The sequence below is a fragment of the Equus asinus genome, chromosome 7, assembly GCF_041296235.1.
Source record: "Equus asinus isolate D_3611 breed Donkey chromosome 7, EquAss-T2T_v2, whole genome shotgun sequence".
Lineage (NCBI taxonomy): Eukaryota > Metazoa > Chordata > Mammalia > Perissodactyla > Equidae > Equus > Equus asinus.
In genome coordinates, this window is record NC_091796.1 from 79,753,423 (window position 1) to 79,775,054 (window position 21,632).

The following is a 21,632-nucleotide window of genomic DNA, read 5'->3' on the forward strand; positions in this document are numbered from 1 at the left end:
GGAGGAGCGAGAACTGTCAAGGGCAGAGAGATTGTTATTAATCCACCTGGGATTTCTACCCCTAAGCATAGGTAGCCAGGATTGCTTGTCCTGGCTTAAGAAATAAAACTGCTTTTCAATCTGATTTAAAAAATGAGCAGAGGCCCTGAACAGACATTTTTCCAAAGAAGACAAACAAATGTCCAACAGGTATATGAAAAGATGCTCAACATCACTAATCATCAGAGAAATGCAAATCAAAACCACAATGAGCTATCAACTCACACCTGTTAGGATGGCTATAATCAGAAAGACAAGAGATAACAAGTGTTGGAGAGGATGTGGATAAAAGGGAGCTCTTGCAAATTGGTGAAGCCACTATGAAAAACAGTACGGAGGTTCCTCAAAAAATTAAAATAGAACTACCATGTGATCAAGCAATTCCACTTCGGGGTATATACCCAAAGGAAATGAAATCACTATCTCAAAGAGATATCTCCATTCCCATGTTCATGGCAGCATTATTCATAATAACCAAGACATGAAAACAACCTAAGTGTCTGTCTATGGGTGAGTGGATAAAGAAGACGTGTGGTGTGTACATACATATGTATATATATGCATACACACACACACAGACACACACAGAGGAATAATATTCAGCCATAAAAAAGAAGGAAATCCCACCATTTGTGACAACATGGATGGACTTCAAGGGCATTATGCTAAGTGAAATAAGACAGAGAAAGACATACTGTATGCTCTCACTTATATGTGGAATCCAAAACAGCCAAACTCATAGAAGCAGAGAGGAGAGTGGTGATTGCCAGTGGCAGGGGGTAGGGGAAATGAGAAAATGTTGGTCACAGGGTACAAACTTCCAGTTTGTACTGGAAGATGAATAAATTCTTGGGATCTAATATACACCATGGTGACTATAATTAACAATACTGTATTATATACTTTAAGTTGCTAAGAATAAGTCTTAAATGTTCTCACCACATACAAAAATGGTAATTATGTGAGGTGATGGATGTGTTAACTAACCCTACTGTGGTAATCATTTCACAATATATATGCGTATCAAATCATCATGTTGTATACTTTCAAGTTACGCAACATTATATGTTAATACCATCTCAGTAAAGCTGGGTAAAAAAATTAAAAGTTTTTACTGTTTCTTCTTCCTGAAAATTAAACCACCCAGAAGAGCAGTGAACATTGTTACCCTTCTCCATACACAGTGAAGAAAATGATCGAGTTCATGTTAGTGAGCAGGAAAGACGCAGTCTTCACTCCTCAACTTCGACCTCCGGGCCTTATAAGCAAGTCATCCCTGATTTCTCAGATAGTGTATAGATCCTCATTCCACCGCTGTCCATAATACTTTGGACCTAGCTGGAAAGCCTGGCAGAGTAACAGGTCCCCCTGTCAGGGTCTGGGGGTGACTGAAAGCAAGAACACTGTCATAAGCCTCAGGAATTCCAAGAGCAGGACTTTAAGCACTTAATTTCTCACAACTCAAGGTTCCTTTAAGCTCTAATCTTCTCAATAAACATAAAAGAAAGTTAAGAACGACTGGAAACTGAAGACCAGCAATATTTTCCCCAACCACGGCCCTTTTCTCCTTCCTCTTAGATTCTGAAGGTTAACAGAATGCAGAAACAAAAAATACAGCAAGGGTCCAGACAGCAGGTACACTATGACTAAAATGGCAGACGAGGATGAGGTATATAGACAAGAATAAGCAAATCACATATAGTCATGAGCTGCATAATGATATTTGGGGCATAATGATATTTTGGTCAACAATGGACCGCATATACAACGGTGGTCCCATAATATAGCACCATATAGCCTAGATGTCTAGCGGGCTATGCCACATAGGTTTGTGTAAGTACACTCTGTGATGTTTGCTTAGTGATGAATCACCTAAGGATGCCTTGCTCAGAATGTACCCCTGCCGTTAAACAACACAGGACTGTAAAACAATAAAAACAGTGGCATTTGCACAGGGGAATCGAGGATAACTTTTTTTCTTTTTTCAATGATACTTTTCCAGTTTCATTGCCTTACCAGGCACATCAGGTTGTAAGCAGTCACAAGGATTGGCAGAGAAAGGTCTTAGTTACAAGATCAGTCACTGGGCGACAGGCCCCAAACCTCTCCCAGCTCTGTTCCCAGGGATGGTAGACAGAGCCCTCATAGGTGGCAATTCCAGAGGCAAACATCAGGCTTAAGACTTTCCAAGCAACTCCAAGAACACCTTCCTCTAGGGTCCCAAACTCCTGAAAAGTCTATGAAATGGATACATAAAAGCCAGGGCTTGACAAGAGCAAATGCAGCTTACTCAATAAAGGAGCTTGAGTCTACCCAGAAAGGAACCAGGGAAAGAAAAACAAGATTTCATAGCAAAACTGGAACTGCTGCCAAAGATCTGGACTGCCATACGCAACGTCCTATATTATGCATGATTCAAGGGGGGCGGGGTAGGGAGCAAGGGAAGACAGAAGAAGAAAAAACAGTACCACTTCTGCTGTCAAGAATCTTATTGGAATTCTTATGTTTTCATAGAAAAAAACATATCAAAGGAGACCAAAAGAAATCTTAATTTCATTTGCTTCTAAGAAGTAAACTTAGGGTTTAGGGTAGGCAACAAACCAACATTTTTTTGTATTTCAATGTTGCACTAGTTTGACTATGTGTATGTATTACATTTTGAATTTTAAAAATCTAGGGGCCAGCCCCGTGGTCAAGTGGTTAAGTTCATGTGCTCCGTTTCGGTGGCCCAGGATTTCGCTGGTTCAGATCCTGGGCACGGACATGGCACCGCTCACCAAGCCATGCTGAGGCAGCATCCCACATGCCACAACTAGAAGGACTCACAACTGAAAATACACAACTGTGTACCAGGCGGCTTTGGGGAGAAAAAGGAAAAATAAAATCTTTAAAAAAAAAAAATGTATAGTGCAATTGGAGAGAATACAGCTAAAACACTGAAAATCCAGTAACAAGAAAAATCATACTCAAAAGTGCAGGCTCACAAATTGCGGATCTAAATACTAAGGGAATAAACATAGCTGCTGCAATTGTAATAGTAACAATAAATATATGGAGCACTATGTGCCAGGCACTGCTAAGAGCTTTACCTAGATTATTTCATTTCATCTCACTTCTACCCCATAAAATGAGATAGGTGGCATTATAATTATTCCCACTTTATACTTACAAGAACTAAGGCACAGAGAGTACAGCATTTGCTCAAGGTCCCAGTGAGCAAGAAAAAGAGCCAGGACTGAAACCCAGCCTCACCCACAGCTCATGCAGGCTCATCTTCAATGGAAAAGGGAGTTCATATTCTAAATACAGGCTGTGAAGGAGAAGAGTTCAGGCATTGTTGGAAACTGTCTTGTGGGGAGAGGTTAATGCATGAGAAAAGGCACAGGGCTGGATCTGTGATGATCAAAACCACAAACATTTCTTGAGAACCAACTAAGTGCCAGGCACAACAAGTTTTGGAATAGCTGTAGGAAATAAAGCTCTTAGCCCCCTGGCGTAGTGGTTAAGTTTGCGCACTCCACTTCAGGGGCCTGGGTTGGTGGGTTCAGATCCCAGGCGTGGACTTACACCACTCGTCAGCCGTGCTGTGGTGGCGACCCACATACAAAAAAGAGGAAGACCATCACAGATGTTAGCTCAGGGTGAATCTTCTTCAGCAAAAAAATAGATAAATGAAGCCATTATACAGAGATGGAAACGGGGCATTCACACTCCATTCTCCTTCCAAAAGAATATGATCCTCAAGTAAAATCTCTTCAGCCCACCTTAAAAGAGACTGTGCAAGAAGAATGCTACGTTGATTTGGAGAAGCCAGGAGGGGGATGTGAAAAAAGGCAACCCCTTTGACCTCAGCAGCAGACTAGTGCAGCAGGGAAGGGACAGAGAGAAATATATGGCCTTCCTCCTGGGGCAAAAGCATTTTAATTATCAGCTGAGAGCCCAGCAGAGCTATAAAACTGGCCAGCTGTCCCACTCAATAAGGCCAAAGGCCATTACAAGATGAGGCAGCATTTCTCAGGGGGCCGAGCATTGCGAGCTAAGGCAGGTCCAGAGGGAGGCAGAGGCACAGGCCTTCCACAAGAGGCCCAGGCACAGTTAGGAGGGCCTGGTGGGCTCGATCCCCGTCTGCGGCTTCTGCTGAAATAAGTCTGCCCATTTCAGTGGAAGCAATAAAACTACGCCTGGCTGACTTGAGAGAGGCAGCTCAGTGCTACCTAAAATGCTCATACTATTTCAAAAAGGGAGACCCAACTCTATCTTGTGTACACCTAAAATAAAAAGGAATAGAAAGAATTTTCTCCTACTCCTTGAAAGAGAATAGAAAGTGCAGCCCATTACTGAATGTGGTTCCTGTGTGATTCTTGGCACATATTACTTCACAGCATCTTAAAACAATACTGCTCTTTTCTGTATTGTCCACATTTTGCAGATGAGATTCCTGGACCTATGAGAGGCTAGCCACAGGCCTAACATCAAGGGCTCAAGAAGTAGCCTAAATTCAAGTCTGTCTGACTCCCAAGCCAGTGCTCCTTCCATTAAATCACAGTGGTTCCCAAAACCAAGCTGAAGGGGGAAATGCTTTCTTCTAAAATCGAAACCTCCAAGTCTCCTACAGAGAGCAAAAGTCCTGGGGAAGTTAGGAGAGAAAGGGATGTGCAATGCACAGCTTTAACATGTCTCACTTCTATGTCTCACTGCCACGGTCTAGTGGACAGCACGAACTCAAAAGTCTTGCGATTCTGCTGGTGAGTGCGGACACAGAGGCACACAACTAAAACCACCTAAGTGGTCTTGAGCCCCATCTGGAAAAGCTTCATGTCAATTCAGAAAAGTGGGTGGGAAGCAAGAAGCAAAGCTCTGAGATACCAGGATGCCCCTCGCTCAGCTGCAAGGACAGAATTGGTATTTGACTGACTGCCTCCTGCTTCCAGGATGAAGGCTGCCCTTGGTTTACTGTGAATACCCATCATGATTCATGTGACTGGAGCATCTTCTCTCAGCAAGGCCATCTGTCATGCCCCGGACAGCAAAGGGGGAAGGGAGCACCTGTGGGCTCCTGTTAACTGTTTTCTTAATAAACCGCTTGATGAAGATTCCCCATCAGCTTCAGCCCCTGCAACAAGAAGCCCAGAAGTGGGGAACCTGGGCACACTGGAGCCTGACAGAGGTTCAGACAGACCACACAGTCATCACCTACTCCCAAAACACACACATTCACACTAAGTCACATAATGTCAGTCCTAGGAGAGACCTCAGAAACCATCCCATCCAAACCTCTCACTTTACAGACAAGGAATCTGAGGCCCAGAGAGATCACAAGATGCACACAAGGTCACACAGCCGGCCAGTGCCAAGGGCAGCACCCAGGCTGCTATTCGGTCCACGGCACCAGTCTAGCTCTTACGCAGATGCCCTATTTAGGAAGTTCTCTATAACGGTAGATTCATAACCTCTGACTCTCAGATTAGTCAAAGCTATGACCCTCTCCCCCAAGAATGAGTCTACACACGTTTTGCATAGATTCCAAGGGGTTCAAGGGCGCTGTGTTAACAATCCCCCCTTAATAAGAGGAACAAGTGTGGTTCTACATGAAGCTGATGGGAGTATGAAGGGTGAAGAGAAGGGGACTTAGGGAAGAAGCTCCATTTTTCTCCTGACTCAACCAGACCACTGACATCACCACTTTGTGTCTTGGTTGCTCTATCCATTAGCGACCCTGAGCTCCCTCATGGGAATGAGGTAAAGCACCACGTCAAGGAATGGAAAATTTTCCAAGAGATGAAGAGGAAAGGAGAGACAGGCAGGCTCTTGTCATGTCTCCTGAGAGATCCTGAAACACAAATCTTGACCAAGTGACGACAGTGCCACAGGCCACCTGTGAAAGTGGAGGTCACTACTTGACTCTTAATAGGTTTGCTTGGGAAGGCATGTGGGGTAGCGAAGACATAATTTTTTTGACTTTCAAGGCAATAATGGCTCAAATCAGAAGAAACAAAGGGGAAGAAACTAAAGAATCATCTGGAAATTAAGAGCCCACATGCCTTTCGAAGCCCTTCTTTCCCTGAACCCGACCCTTCACTGACACTGTTTTCCCCAAGCTAACAGCTCAATCACAATCCAGAAATAGTACTGAGATCCTTCACACAACACATTCCTCTCCTCTGACTCCAACACAGGCTTCATAGGTGCCTAAATGTTGCCCACGGCCCCCAGCTACTTCCTGTCCCACTGGGTAAGCTGCAGAGAAGCCCCCAGAGTCACCCAGTGGGAAGGAAAGGTAGGCGGCACTCCAGAGCAAGCTTGGGGGAAATGAAGGCAGATGTTCCACAAAGAGAATACTTTCCCTCGTGAAGCCTTCCCAGTGACCCCTCCGCGCCTCCAACCACAGGACAGGACTGAGGCAAGAGAACGCACAGGGAATGTCAAGGGCACCGTCTCCTCCAGGAGGGCCATATCTCACTGGGCATTTGCGTCTGCTGGTCTCCCCACCTAGAACCTTCCTGCTCCACCTCCCCTCACCACTTTGTCTCATTAACGCTTCTTCACTCCTTCAGAGCACCTCCTCAGGAAGTCCTCAGGCATATCCCCTTAACAGCCACTCTGATGGCACCAACACCTCCCCTCCACAGCACTCACAGATCTCGACTTTACATTTTCGTGTGACTCTGTTTTCACTTAGGTCCTTCTCCCTGACCCCACAGGGAGCTCCTGGAGGGCAGGCCTGTGCCTGTTTTTGCTTACCATTATACACCCAATACCAAGTGCTCAAAGGGACACACAAACGAGAATGATCTTTGTGCAAGAGATGGCCCCAAAGGCCCAAGGGAAAAGAAACAAGCAAGGTTCCTGGGCGAAGTTAAAGAACTGAGAGAGGTCCCAGGACCTGCAGGTCAGAGCTCGTGGCCTCGTGGGCTCTGCCACTGAGACACGCCCACCGGCTGGCTGCTCGCTTCATTCCACCTTTATTCACTTGAGTATTTATTCTGACCTGCAGAACATGTCTCTGTATTCATGGGAAATACTACCCATCAACTGAAGACTCCAAACACTCTGGAACATGCCTGGTGGCTGCTGGCTGACCACAGGTACAGTCTCCTGCAACCAAAGGAGAAATCCAATTCACTGAGCAGTTGTACACTGTAGCCAGGAAAAATTCTCAAAACACATCTGTCATCCTCCAACTCTCTGTGAAAGGGAACTTGGAGCAAAGAACCACAAGACCACAAATGCGGAGAACAACAGGGAGAGAGATTCAGGTGACCTGAGCCAGGTACTGTTGGAAGTATCTCATCTGGAGATGCGTTCATGAGGCACAGAAAGTCATTTATGCCCCTCTCAAAAAGGACTGGAAATTGGGTTCTCTAGCCAACACTCTGCTGCCTCCCAGATCTACCCTGGGAATGTTGTATAGTTTGTTTTATTCTCCTAGAGTAAAAATTGCTTTTACGGCCACTCCTCATCCTTTCCAAGGCAAGTCCTTTCTGCCACCTCGCTCCCAGCCAGGATGCCTGTCCCCTAGCAGCTTCATCCTAAAGGCGGGAATGTGTTCTCCCTCAGTGTGCAGGAACAAGGACACTAGAAAGAGTGGAGCCACAGGGGGTCACAGGGTTCCACAGCCTTGCAGCCAGCAAACTCTCAGCCTTGAGAAATCCTACACAGGAAACCCAGCCAGGAGCCGAGGCCAGCATCCGGTCCAGGGCTTACAACATTACAGCCAGCCTGAAGCCAAGGACGAAACAGCAGCTCTGTCCTCCTCACACTGCAACAACGCAAATCTTCTACTTCCTTACCTTGTGAACTCCGAGAAAAGGTTGGAGATGGGCACAAAGCACCAGGAGCACAGAATGCAGGCAGACATGCTACTTGGACCTCCAGTCACAAGGGGAGCAGCCAATCAAACAGCTCAACACAAGTGGGATGGGAGCATGAGAGAGAATTCACAAGTTGGGAACAAAAGGAGTGCTGAGGTTGGATGTAACAGACTGGTGGTGGATCCAGGCAGCAAGAGGTGGTGGCCTGCTCCAGCAGCACCTGGCAGCTGGAAACCGGCAGCAGTGGAGACATCAGGGCTGGCACCCAGGGAGAGTGTGGAGAAAGAAAGAGGCAGAAGCCTTGGAGGTTGGTACAGAACACACTGTAAAAATGTCGCACTCCGGCATCCGAAATAGGTTGATGAACTCAGACAATTAGGAAGGATCAAGGGCCTAGGCATTATAATGAGGATGAAAAGCACCATGCAAGGGAGGCATCAGGGTCAGCCTCTGACCAGAGAAAGGGATGTTTACATTTTGAGATCCTGCAAGTAGACCAATTCAAGTGATACGTTACTCCCTGAGTTATTCATTCATTCATGTGCCTGGAACTCTGCGAGGCACTAAAGACACAAAGTCTATTTGGAGACGTAGGCGATGCTCCTGAAATCACAGCCAGCAGAAAGAGGAGGCCAGGGGATGCCGCTTGGTGGCCCCAGCGCAGCGTTCTGTTTTGTTTTTCAATGGCCACGAACACCACAGGGTGGAGCATCCACTCACTTCACCATCATTCCCACCAAGCCAGACAGCTTTACACTGGCTGCTTCACACATGTACTCACCCTGACTGGAAGGCATGAGAGCTTGCAAACACTGGTCTAGCAGCTCTAGGCCCTTGTCACCCTAATATTCTTCTACATACTGTCAGGTAATATGTGGTTAGCATCAAATGACTGTTTAGCATTGACTACAGTGATAGGCTTTCAGGAAGCAGCAGCAGCCAGCTTTGAGGCGAGCACAGGAAAGTGGGTAGGGTCTGGATAGGCAGAGAGATGAGACGAGGACACCCCTGAAAGCAAGGTCATTCATGCAGCAAGGGTGAGGGTGAGGAGGGCCTGCAGGTTGGGAAGTAGAGGGTGTGTTCTAGGGCAAAGAGGAAACCAGCTTGGCTTAAAGGGGAAGTCCCGTTAGAGGAAGACGAGGGAGATAAGGCAGCAAAGATCTCCACTGAAGGTTAAGTGGACATTTGAAAATAGGAAGGCGGGTGTGGCTAGTCCCAAACCAACTTCACTATTCCCCTCTGTACTTTCAACTACAAAATTAAGAATGAGATGATCATACATCAACAAAATGTGGATGCTATGGCTCTGTGAGCAGAGCAATATTATTCCTACTTATATAAACTAAAGCACCTTAGGGCCGCATGTGAAACACCCCAGCTGCCCCACAGCAGTGTCGTGATTAGGAACACAAGCTGAGGGACCCGACCTGGGCTCAAAGTCAGGGCTTGTGACTGGCAGTGAGAGCTGACCCCTCCGAGCCTCAGTCTCCTCATTCATGAGAGAGAGACATGCATAGTCTACTCTGCAGGCTTGGCTGTGAGAATCAAATGAATCCACACAACATGTGTAGACAGTGCCTGACCTAAAGAGAGCACTCAGCAAGCACTAGTTGTCGCCATTATTATTATTATTATACGGGGTTTGGTTTAAAGATAGTATATCTAAACAGTAGAACACTGTAAAAACCTTCAAATGTCTTGTGGTAGGATATTTATTTACATAAGAAAGTGGCCACTTCTTAATAAACTGACAAGTGGGGGAAGGGAAAGCACATGACAAGCAATATGTTTATTGGGATTTCCTGTGCACAATTTAGGGGTGAAAATCCTAAACGCACAGAAAAATCGGGAAAATGTGCACTGCTTTTACCTCTATGTTTTTCTATGTTTTCTAAGAGGAGAAACGAAGTTATTTAAAAATAAAGTAAAAGTAATAACTACCTTCACTTTGCGTACGGCTTTTCATTTTCCAAAGCTTTTCCATATTATCTCATTTTTACTCTAATTTAACTTAATGGCTACTATTAAACTACTATTCTGTCAAATGCCTTCAAGCCAGGCTACCTACTACACTAAATCCTGAAACCCATCTATCTACCCCTAAAAGGACAATCTTTCCTCTAAAAGACCGTCTTTCACAGACACCTTTTCTAAGAATCAAATATCTTAGTTTTCCCTAATCTGACAGGGCAGAGACACATAAATCAATTTTTATAGTCAGGGGCTTTTTACAAGTAGTTTTAAGAAGTGACGTTTAAGGTAATGATGCAGTGTGGGAAAGCAGTATAAACCATTAGTTAAATCAGGGGTCTGAGCCACCCGTCCCAGGGCCTGGCTAATCTTTTCAGCGATATGATGCCAAGTATCTGAGACAACAGTTCTTCCCAATGCACGTCCCACATTAAGATTCCACTGTATGACTGCCACCTGCCCCCTCACCAGCACACGCTCCCTCTTCCTTGGTAGCAGACCCTGATTAGTAGCCAGGCCCACTGCCACCAAGAATAAAATCTTCCATCTCCCAGCCTCCCCTGCACTGGCCTTGGCCACGTGACTTCATTCTGGACCATTAATGCAAGCAGACGTGTTGTGCTGCACCTCTGGGAGGTTCATGGGGGCCAACTCAGCCACAGGAGCACCTTTTTCTGTGCTTCTGCTTTTCCTCCTCCTTCAGGACTGACTTGGACCAAACAGCTGGCATTTCAGCAGCCATCTTGGACCGTAAGGCCACCCTGAAGAGGCAGTCATATACTGGGAAGACGGAGCGAGAAACAGGAGGCTGGGTCCCTGATGACACTGTGGGGATGCCCTAAAACCCTTCAGACTTCTTTTCAAAGACAAATGAACATACATCTTGTTTTAGCCACTGTTATTCTGTTTGGTTTTTTAAGTTATATGCAGTCAAACCTAAACTTATTGTAGATTATGTACCACCATAGGATGTGTTATATACTATACACATTTCACTGCCAGTAAAATGAGTTTTTTAAGTAGGTGACCAGGATAACAAAGCGTTTTAATAAATCACTTTCTACTGTACCTTTTGTAATAGCTAGATGTTTATCGCCAACTATTTTATTTTTTCCAAAAAGAGAGCCCCCATAAATACATACTCTTTTCACTAGTGATTCAAAGTCAACTAACATATAATTCATAGAATTCTGCCCTCACATGATAGTGACCAAAACCCAACTCTCTGGAACAGGTCAGTGTCCCCAGGTCCACAAAACAGAAAGAAGTTACGACTTTCAAACTGGAGGCAAAGAAGTGGCATAACACTTCTAAAATGATTTTCAAGTCATGCATACACAGCCATGGAATAACAATGGTTGCATCAAAGCTCATATCGGACGTGCACAATCTCACTCACAGACCAATATCAAGGAGCCACCCTAACTCACATGTGAGATTTACACGAGCAGGTGTCAACATCAACACCAACCACGCAGCCCCATGGACCATGCAAAATTCTGGGCATCAACTGTAGTGACAAGGTCCTTTAAAATACTGTCCCCCGTGTAAGTCCAACTCCTGTCACAATACAGTGCACTTGAAGGCTCCCCCTGGCAATCCTAAAACCCACTTAAGGACAAAGAAAGGACCAGGGCTTTGTCTCCTAGATGACAGAATGACATTCAGGTCTCTTGCTGTCTCCTGCAAACAGCAGAACCTCAGCAAGTTAGTTTTTTCTTCACAAGAGCCTAGACTTCCAAAGACAAATCTCATAAAACATAAAACCTTGTATTTACAGCTTGAAATTACACCCAAACTTAAAACTCCATAGAAGAAATCATTAACTTTTACAATTCCATCATCCTAGCCCAAGTTTTTAAACGGGCTCAATTAGGCAAGGTTAGAGCACTCTGCCTAGCTCTCCCAGCATGATAGGGATGTAAGTAAAAAGAAAACTCAGCTTCTATAGCACATTTTCTACCAACACACCTACTTATTCTCACCCCATCATCCCGAGCAGTCTCTAGGCAGACATTAATGATGAAAAGGGGCCAGTAACAGTTTTAATTTATTTAATACATTTAAAGAACAGAATTTGGGAGGAAGGATGAGAATAATCATATGATAAAGAAATAGAACAATGGCAGAAGGAAAAGAGAAATAAGATTTTATTTTATGGAACTTAAATCCTTCAAATGCATTACATCTAAAATACACGTTTCATACTCTCGCAAGGATGAATTTTTCTATTATTTAGGAGGAAGAGGGTGTAGTTGGAAGAGACAAGGGTAATAAAGGCTATTGTAAAGTAAATTGGAAAGTTTATTTGTATATGTATAAACCATATATGCTTTAAAAATGCCTAGAAGTATATGACACATGTAACAGTTAGACTCCCCGAAGGAAAACATTATGGGTTACCTTGCTCTTCTTTTTGTTTATCCATACTTTCTAATTTTTTTTTCTTTTTTTTTTTGAGGAAGATCAGCCCTGAGCTAACATCTGCCACCAATCCTCCTCTTTTTGCTGAGGAAGACTGGCCCTGAGCTAACATCTGTGCCCATCTTCCTCTACTTTATATGTGGGACGCCTGCCACCGCATGGCTTGCCAAGCGGTGCCATGTCCACACCTGGGATCCGAACCAGCAAACCCCGGGCCACCGAAGCGGAACGTGTGCACTTAACCGCTGCACCACTGGGCCGGCCCCTATACTTTCTAATTTTTGTACAACAAAAACACTTACTGCTTATATAATTTTAAAACATATTTTTTAAAGTAAATAGATTCACAATAGCATTAACAGAAAAACAAGCCACATCTAGAACAGCTTAGAACAAAACAAAGTCTGAAAGATTTCTGGGCTCAAAGGTGAAGGATGCAGAGTGTGAAGTTCTGGGGGCCCACACCCCCCACAGAGTCCTAACAGCCTCCTCTCTGGACAGGATGCTCACAGGAATTGTAAGCACATACCCTTTAGCAAGTTGCGTCCTCTTCACCACTCAGTCTAGGCCAGAGAGAGCACAAATTACCACACAAAAGAAGCATATTCCCAGTGCCTGCTGATTCAGTCAAGGAAAGGGACTGAAATTTCTACCAACTCACCATTTAATTATATCTAACACTTGCTTTACGATCCAGTTTATGGATTCTGGATGTTTAACAAACAGTTACTTCTCGGCTCCCTCTTGTTAAACACTAGGTAGTTACAGCAATTAATTAATTTCACCCCTGGGCTATCAGGAGGTGTGTAATTCTACAAGGTCGTTTTCTCCAAACTGACACTGTCACCTGAATCAGCCTCACAGCTTCAAGTATGCCTCCTCTTTTTATAGCTCCTTCTCCAGTGGGAACTCAAGTTGCGATATTTAGGTAGAAATGCACACGAGTGGTATAGGTTTGCTTTTTATCTCCTGTTCCCCCAAAGAGGAAATCTTCTTTTGTGATGACAGACACACTTCCCTCAAGTAGAACAATAAATCTATATTTTTTTTGCACAGTGTATGAGAATTACACATTGTCAACCCTGCCTGCTAATATGAGCTCAGAATTACCCCAAACCCCTCGGCTGTCTCATTCTCTGCCTAAACCAATCTTTCCTGGCACGCATTCCACTCCTACATCTCAACTCAAGGATGGAAGGGTTTTAAGCTAGGAGTTTCACTGCCCACTAAGATTCCGTTAGGATTCCACTCCAACCAAAGCCATGGACTGGGGCTGAAAGTGCTGTTAACCCCTCCAGCCCCACCTCTTCATACTCACTGTTGCTGGACTTAAGGTCACGGTGGATGATGGGGACAATGGCCTCATCGTGTAGGTAGTTCATCCCTCTGGCAATCTGCACGGCCCAGTTCACCAGGATGTCCGGGGGAATCCTTTTCCCAGATAACACTCTATTCAAAGGCCCTCCACGGGCAAACTCCATGACCAAGCAGAGGTTGGGCTCCTTCAGACACACCCCCCTCAGGGCAATGATGTTGGGGTGCTTCAGCATGGCAAAGAGCTTGGCCTCCTGGCGAACATTCTCTATGGTCTGGCTGATGTCCTCATCGGGGTCATGGCGAGCTGCTTTCACGGCGACCTCATCCCCTATCCAGAAAGCACGATAGACCTTCCCAAAGCCCCCGATGCCGATAATCTCTTCCAGGGTTAGCTCTGCAAAATCAATCTCTAACACTGAGAAAGAGAAGAAAAAAAGAAGCAAATCAAAAACATTCTGAAAACACCGTTGAATCACCCATTTACCTGGATGGGTAAACACAGCAAGTGCCTCTTCACCTGGCTTTTCCGTCTCCCCATTGTAAGGTAAACTCCATAAGGGCAGGAAATGTGATTAACTTATTTTCTGTTGCATTGTCCTTAGTGACTAGCACATGGTAGCCATTTGATAAATATTCATGAAATAATTTCCACTTGGAACATCATGCAGAATCTTGTATGGAGATCAACCATTTTAACTAAAGGGAACACGGGGGGAGATCACTTTTATGAGACTTATTTAGGTTTTACTGTGTACTAGGTGGTGAGAAGCATAACAATTCAGTGCCAAGGCAGATACACAATAACCAAACCATAGTGTGAAAACAGCTTTCGAAGTGGCATGATCAGAAAATTAGGAAAACCACTAACTCCCACCATGGGACAGGGACTAAGAGGGTGACTGGGGAAAGGATTCTCAGGAAGGCAACATCTGAAACGGGCCCTAAAGAATGAGTGGGAGGGATGTCATCAGGCAGTGAAGATCAGGGTGGACAATCTAGGCAGAGGGAAGGTCATGAGCAAGAACATGGGGCATGAAAGTACATGGCATATTAGGGACTTCAGGGAGTCCAGTGCAGCTGGATTATATGCATTAGGATAGGAGATGAGGTTCAAAGCCTTGTTGGGGTCAGCCAGGTCACGAAATGTCTTTAAAGCCATTCTGAGGGGCTTGAACATCATGCTGTAGAGGATGGAAGTCACGTATCTCTAAGGAGAGTGGTGTTAGATCAGTGATTTAGAAAGGAAACCAACTCTGGCAGCTATGTGGAACATAACTTGGAGGACAGAGACCCAGGCACGTGAACCTCAGGAGCAGTGAAGACAGGGAGTATGGAGTAAATTGGAACACTTTCAAAGCTTGGTTCTACTGAGACCTCGTGTCTAAGACACGCAGGAAAAGAGCCTCAAAGGAGACATATTACTCCAACTCCATCCCTGATGGTCCCAGTATCAGAGCCAACCACTCGTCCTCCTTCCCAAATCCTGAGTTTGAATCTAAGGTATGTGATTCTATTTTGGGCTCTGTGTGGAAAGGCTTCCATGTATGGATAATAATAGCTACCAGTGATTACAAATCTTGCGCTAGACATGGTGTTGCTATATGACCAAAGTGCTATTTTATGTTTCTTTCATGAAACCCTGTTCTCTATCTTCTTAGTCTCTTTGTCTTTACCTGGCTGACTCACACTCACCTCTCAGGTCTCAGCTTAAACATCAATTTCCGAGAGGAACTTTTCCTAACCTCCGACTAAATGAGGTCAGGTCAGACTTCCATAGAAGTCTCTATTTGGCAAGACTCATCAAGGTTATAATTACTTGTTCAATACCTGTCATCTTGCTAGAATACGAGATCCATAGAGTGGGTTCTGCCTGCCTTATCCACCACTGTACTCATCACGCCGAACATTCAGTAGGTGACCAATGGACAGTGAAGTAAAATGGGGAAGGAAAAAAATCTACCTCAGTAGGAAATAAACCAAACTCAGATCTGAAAATAAAAAAAATTGAATTGGACCTCTTGAAACAAATACAGAGAATAGTCATACTTTGCTAAACAACTAAGAAAACAAAGACACACTGCTGAACTTTTGGCAAGACCAAAAGAGGAAGTGCCCACTGCTGGCTGTTCCATTCCTTACTCAACCAGTTACACAATGCCTCCAAGCTCCACTCAGATGCTGGCGGTGCTGAAACCTCTGTTCTTGTTTAATCCTAGTACTTCTCCTATCTAGGGCTACCATTTCATTTGTATTTTGTGATACAACTGGCATTATACAAAAGAAACACTTGAGAAAAGTTAGCTGGACAATCTGCAGGTATACAAAAAGTATAGGCCATCTTGACTCCAAAAGTTCCAATTGTTCAAGCTTATTACCTCATCTAGCACTCTTCTTCAAGAATAAATGGTATGGCAGGTCTTGCAGCAATCAAGATCCATTCTAAAGTCCTTCCAGCATGGATTTCAGTACTACAGAGGCCAGAAGGATAAAAACTACACTTCCCAGACACCCTGATAGCTAGAGTTCTGGTTGCAGATTAGGTTCTGCCAATTAGATGCACAAGCTCTGGAAGGCAGAAGTGGGATGGACACCATCTTCTTGCTGCTTCGCCTGGCCAGCATGGCTGGGGACGAGTGGGGTTTTTCTCCAGCAGCATGACCAGGTCCAATCATTAGTTCTGTGGATGTGGAAAGAAATGTTGCAAGGCCAAGTGGTTGCCTAATCTCTGAACAGCAACTACAACAGAGCGTTCTTGAAGTCAGCAGCTTCATTGGCAACTCCTGATTCTACTACTTCTGGATTAGAGAAGTAGCAGCTTGCCTGGTGGGCCAGGTCTGCAGTGTTCTGGGAGTTGTTCCCATAGGTCCAGCTGACAGCTCCTTCTCCTTGCCCTTAGAAAAATTCTGTAAGCACCTAATTTCCTGTGCTAAATCACTTTCTGCTTAAAATAGCTTGAGTGTTTCCGGGTCCTAAAATGAATCCTGACTTTTTACTAATCCTTGCCTTATCTCATCTATAAGAATGAGAAAAATATGGCTATGTTAAAGAGAGATTCGAAACTCTCTTGGAGAAAAATGTAAGTTATGTTAGGAGTCTCCTTGGTCACGGAGGGAAGAAACATTCATTTTCCTACCAGTTTTCCCATTGATGAAAAGATATGTGCCTATTTAACAAATCTACATTTATACATCTTATTTCCTTAACTGAATATCTGAATTCTCCTTAAATTAACTGTTGTATCTTCTCTTATATCCTCCCTTCTTTCCTCTGGTATGAAGCACAGTTGTGAACACACTGGAAATTTAAATATAGGTATATTTGAAGGAAATTCAAATATTTATTCTAAATGTATGAGAACTTAAAAGATGTGATTCTGAACTAGGGTGCTGAAAGGACAGCTCCTCGGATGGGATTTCACAGAAGACAGAAAACCCCTGTGGGGAAGAGAAAGCAATAATCTCTTTTTCTGAGTAAAACAGAAACTCTCATGTTCTTGCTATTCAGTTAAGGAAATATTATGACCAGCCTTCAAGAAAAGTATAGCACACAGCTTTCAAGCAGAGAGAAGACAGAACGGCAGCGGGAGAGGGAGAGGACGCTTTTTCTTGTAGGAACTAGACTTTCAGTTGCAGCTGAGAGGATGTGGGGCTCTCCTTTCCTTTCCGGCCCCAATCAAGACCTGGTTTTAAGTAAGAATCAGGTCAAGTTGCATTCAGCATATTCTTCAGCTTCTGTGGAAGGACAGTTCCAGGAATATCAGGAACAAAACCTTGTTTCTTTCATTTTCGGAGTCAAGATGTTATTCTCTCTCAATTGTATCCTTGGCAACTAAATGTATAGGCACATTCTGGTGGGTTTCGGGCAAGTGATGGTACATACCTCACTCATTTAAAAATCTTAAGTACATCTGTAAACACATCCTTTTATTTCTAGTGGATGCAAGAAAAAGAAATATAAATGAGTAATAACCTTAATTTATGCCCTGCTTGAAAACAAACACAAGTCTCCTGTAAGAGAAAGTTATTTTTAATACCTAGGATTACATATCTCCCAAGATGATAAATTTGGAACTGTACATTTTTCATCTTTCACTAAAATAAAGAAGATCAGCGAGCTCCTGGGTTATTTATATTTGTCAGCCCCATGGATGGCTAAACTCTAATACCCACATTGGAGGGGATAAAAGTACTATTTAAATGTTAGGTGATTTATAATATCAATATTTTAGCTTTCTTTGTCACAAGATTTAGTCATTTCCCCCTCTTCTGTTCTAAATAAAGTTTGAAACGAAACCTACATTTTGAAAAGCAATATTTAAAACTAGAATAGGGGCCGGTCCCATGGCCGAGTGGTGAAGTTCGTGCACCCTGCTTTGGCAGCCAAGGATTTTGCTGGTTCGGATCCTGGGAGCGGACCTAGCACCGCTCATCAGGCCACGCTGAGGCGGCATCCCACACAGCACAACCAGAGGCACTCACAACTACAGTATACAACTACATACTGGGAGACTTTGGGGAGAACGGGAAAAAAAGAAGAAGACTGGCAACAGATGTTAGCTTGGGGCCAATCTTTAAAAAAAAAAAGAAAAATTAAACTAAAACAGAACATTATAAGTTGTCTTAGTGTCTTCTATTCATGAACTAAAGTCAGAATTCATGCCTAAAGGAGAAGTTCAAAAGGACAACCGGGGAAAAGTTGACAGTGGCTCAATTTCATTGTCTTTGGAGACAAGGTTGTCAATCACCTTTACTTTCTGAGTGACACTAACTAAACTGGTGGACACAGCATACAGACCAGAGATACATCTGTCAGCAACTTCCCATGTTCATCTGTATCAAAGCACTGCAATGAAGCTATATATTTGCATCACCAGTCTCCCTCATGGGTGACTTACAAGCACCTCCTTATCTCATCATTTCTTTATCCTTTGGTATTTAACACAGTCTCTACCTTTCACTAGGCACTCTGGTTTTTGACTGGAATTAAATTTTCTGAAATATCAAGAATTCCAGCCAAGATCAGAACTCCTGGTGAGACTAAATAAAATAACTCACCGGGACCTTCCAATGCCATGTTCTTCAAGTCAATTCTTTCCATAAGCACAAAGTCCTTCTTACTTTCTCATCATCCGAGTTCTAGATATAGGAATCTATTCTATCCTGGGCACCTAACGGAGAAGGAGCCTCTGTTGTAGCATACTGTGGGTAGGTCTGGCTTTCTGTGGATGGGCTCTTCCAGCCTCAGTCATATTCACTCCTGACTGCTCTGACAGGCAGGAGCACAAGATAGTAAAGAAACTGAGCTCCTGCTCATGAACCTCACATAGCTCTTCTCTGACATTAGCGGCCCGTCAAAAAAATCATGAAACTTCACCCACAAAGAACCTCGAGATCCGACTTATGTTTAAAACTACACTGTTTTCTAACATCCCAGGCCATTCTTCCAACATTTCTTCCAATATGTGACCAAGTACATCTTCAACACTGTTTCACACACTGTGCTGGTACCTTTAGCCTCCATGTTCCCAGTACTAGCGCCAAAAAGGTAACACCTACAAAACAACTTAAAGTAATGTGTACCCTCCAGACATTATAACAATCAAAATGTAGAAACAGGAAGTTTTAAACTAAATGAAAGGGAGAGAGAAACAAAGGATTTGAGCAGCAATTTGACAGTCAAAACACCAACAAAAAAAGGAGAGTAAAAAACAAGGAAAGATACCATAATAACATAACTGTTCCGGTGAAAATAAGTTACAGGGCCAGAAAGATAACCGTTACAAATGAAATTTAAAAACTAAATGTCCAAAGTTGGCCCTTGGTAACGATTTGTTTAAATCAACTAAGACGCAAAGTATACAAAATATGGAATAAACAAGGATAAGTATGCATTAACAATACTTTTTTTTTAACAGGAAAGAAACTACGGAAACCCTCAAATACAAAAAGTGTAAACTCCACCAGGAGATATTTATATCTTTCTTCTAAAACCATCTAGCATCATTAAGAGATTCTAATGGCAACTTAACTCCTTTGAAAAAATAAAGGAAATTTCATTACAAGGCGTGGAACAGGGGGCTCCTGGGAAATTGGTGAAAACCAGGACACTGGAAGAAAGGCCCTGGGAGGGACCCTGGGGCATGGTCCCCTGAGATTTGACAAATAGCAAATATAGGCAAGGATCTAGGGTGAGAATAAGGCAGAAAATGTATTGTCTGAATATGCTGGGTGTCAAGGGAGTGGGAGTTAGCCACTGTATCTTGTGCTCCTGGTGTCTCATGGGGGAATGACATACTTTTCCCTCTCTAATCATTTCTCCACCCTCCATACACACACACACACACACCCTTCTTAGCACATTATTCGGTGAAACCCCTATAGGTACAACTTCTGAGATACAAGATTAGGATCCAAGAAATCAACACGACGTTTCAAAGACACTTCAGTCTTGAGTTCACACAGGCTTCCGGGACTTGGGCACCAGCCCAGCCCTGCGAGACACCCCCATCTCCTTCAAAGCAAATGCCTTTAAGGGGCGGGGACAGGCGATAGAAAAGGTCGGGAAGGTCCCTGATTTGGGAACTAAGGTTATGACAGAAATCACAAGCTTGCCTGAAATCCTTACAGATTGGAGGTGGGCGTGGGAAATGGGCAGATGCTCATGCTGGGGCTTCATGATGTGGAAATCAGGAGCTGCTGCTGAGGTGGTCAGATGAAGGTTAAGAAGCCCAAGCGCCTGAGGTTCCAGGCAAGGCCTGCAGCGTCTCGGTCTTATCCATCGCAAAGCCCCTGCAGTCCCAGCGCGCACGCACACGCCCCCAGGTCAATCATTCCCCACCTCCAACCTACCCCCAAGGAGAGCTCCCCTCCCACCGCGACCATCCCCAGGCCTCCACTATCCCCCTCCCCGCCGGGTTCCGGGGCTCCGCCTTCGCCTTACACTGAATGGGCGGGTAGCAACTGGGGTCCTCGCCGCCAGGCTGGCAACGACCGGAGAAGGCGCTGCGCGGGGTCACGTAGTTGCTGGGGAAGATGCCCACCCGCTGGTTCAGCTGCCCGGTCCACCAGCCCTCGTCGCCGGACACCTGCGAGTCCTTGGACAGCACCTCCACCACGTCGCCCAGCCGCAGGGTCAGCTCGTCCTCGCCCGCCGCCTCGTACTCGAACACGGCAGTCCAGTAGGGCAGCGGCGCGTCGGAGCCCAGCTCCCCCGGGGCCGCCGCCGCCTCCTCCTCCTCTTCCTCCTCCTCCTCTGCCCCGGCCCCCGCTCCATCCTCCCCCGGCGGGACGGCAGCGGCGGCGCTCGCCAGGCAGCCGAGAAGCGCTCTGGAGGGCTCCATGGAGCGGCCGATCCATAGGGTGCGGGGCTGCCGCCGCCCGCAGGAGCCGCCGCCGCCTATTGTTCATGCGGCTCCGCAGAGCTGGGGGGACCCCCTCCCCGACGGCGGCCGCAGGTAGGGCCCGGGCTGGCGGCGCGGGGAGAGCCGGCGCGCTGGGGCTGGCGCGGCGCGGCTGCGAGTGCGCCGAGCGCGAGGGCTCAGCGCGGCATGGGGGCGCGGCGGGCCCGACCCCCGCCTTCGCGCTCGCCCCGGGGCGGCCTCGCCACCTCCGCCGCGGGTACCTGCTCGCGCAGCCGGTGCCCGCCACCGCCCGTCGGCCGCCGCTCCCCTCTCCGCGCCGCGCCCCGCCCACAGCGCCGCCGCACGCCCGGGACCACCTGACGCGGGCCTGGCTCCGCCCCAGCCCTGCGGACCCGGGGGCGGCACCGCCCGCAGCCGGGCCCGCCCCGCGCCAACCGCCTCCCCATTGGCCGCCGCCGCCCGGGCCGCAGGTTGCCCCGCCGGCCGCCGGCCCGCCCCTCCCCGCCCCCTGCGCCGACGTCGCCCGCCCCCGTCCCCGCCCCCTCTCACGGGCTCCCCTCCTCAAGCCCCAGGTCGACCCATTTCTCTCTCTTATTGGCCCGCGCGGCTCCATTCATTGGCCCAAGGTACCTGTCCATTTCTAGGGAGAGTTCAACACCTCCCGGCAGGAGGAGGCGGCGGCCTCATTGGGTGTCCGAGGAGGGATGGGT

At 45.9% G+C, this 21,632-nt stretch overlaps 1 protein-coding gene across 4 annotated transcripts in view; it reads right to left on the bottom strand.

Annotated features, from left to right (window-relative positions):
- The window catches only part of MAP3K9 (mitogen-activated protein kinase kinase kinase 9), a 73,360-nt gene extending 52,310 nt beyond the window's left edge, over positions 1-21,050 (bottom strand). For all 4 annotated transcript variants that reach the window (XM_014830175.3, XM_014830179.3, XM_014830177.3 and 1 more), the window contains exons 1-2: positions 20,502-21,050; positions 13,564-13,977 (exon numbers count right to left, since the gene is read on the bottom strand). In XM_014830175.3, the coding sequence (XP_014685661.1) occupies positions 13,564-13,977; positions 20,502-20,901 (814 nt within the window). In that variant the 5' untranslated portion in view covers positions 20,902-21,050. The remainder of the gene's footprint in view (positions 1-13,563; positions 13,978-20,501) is intronic.
- Positions 21,051-21,632: the final 582 nt, after the last annotated feature.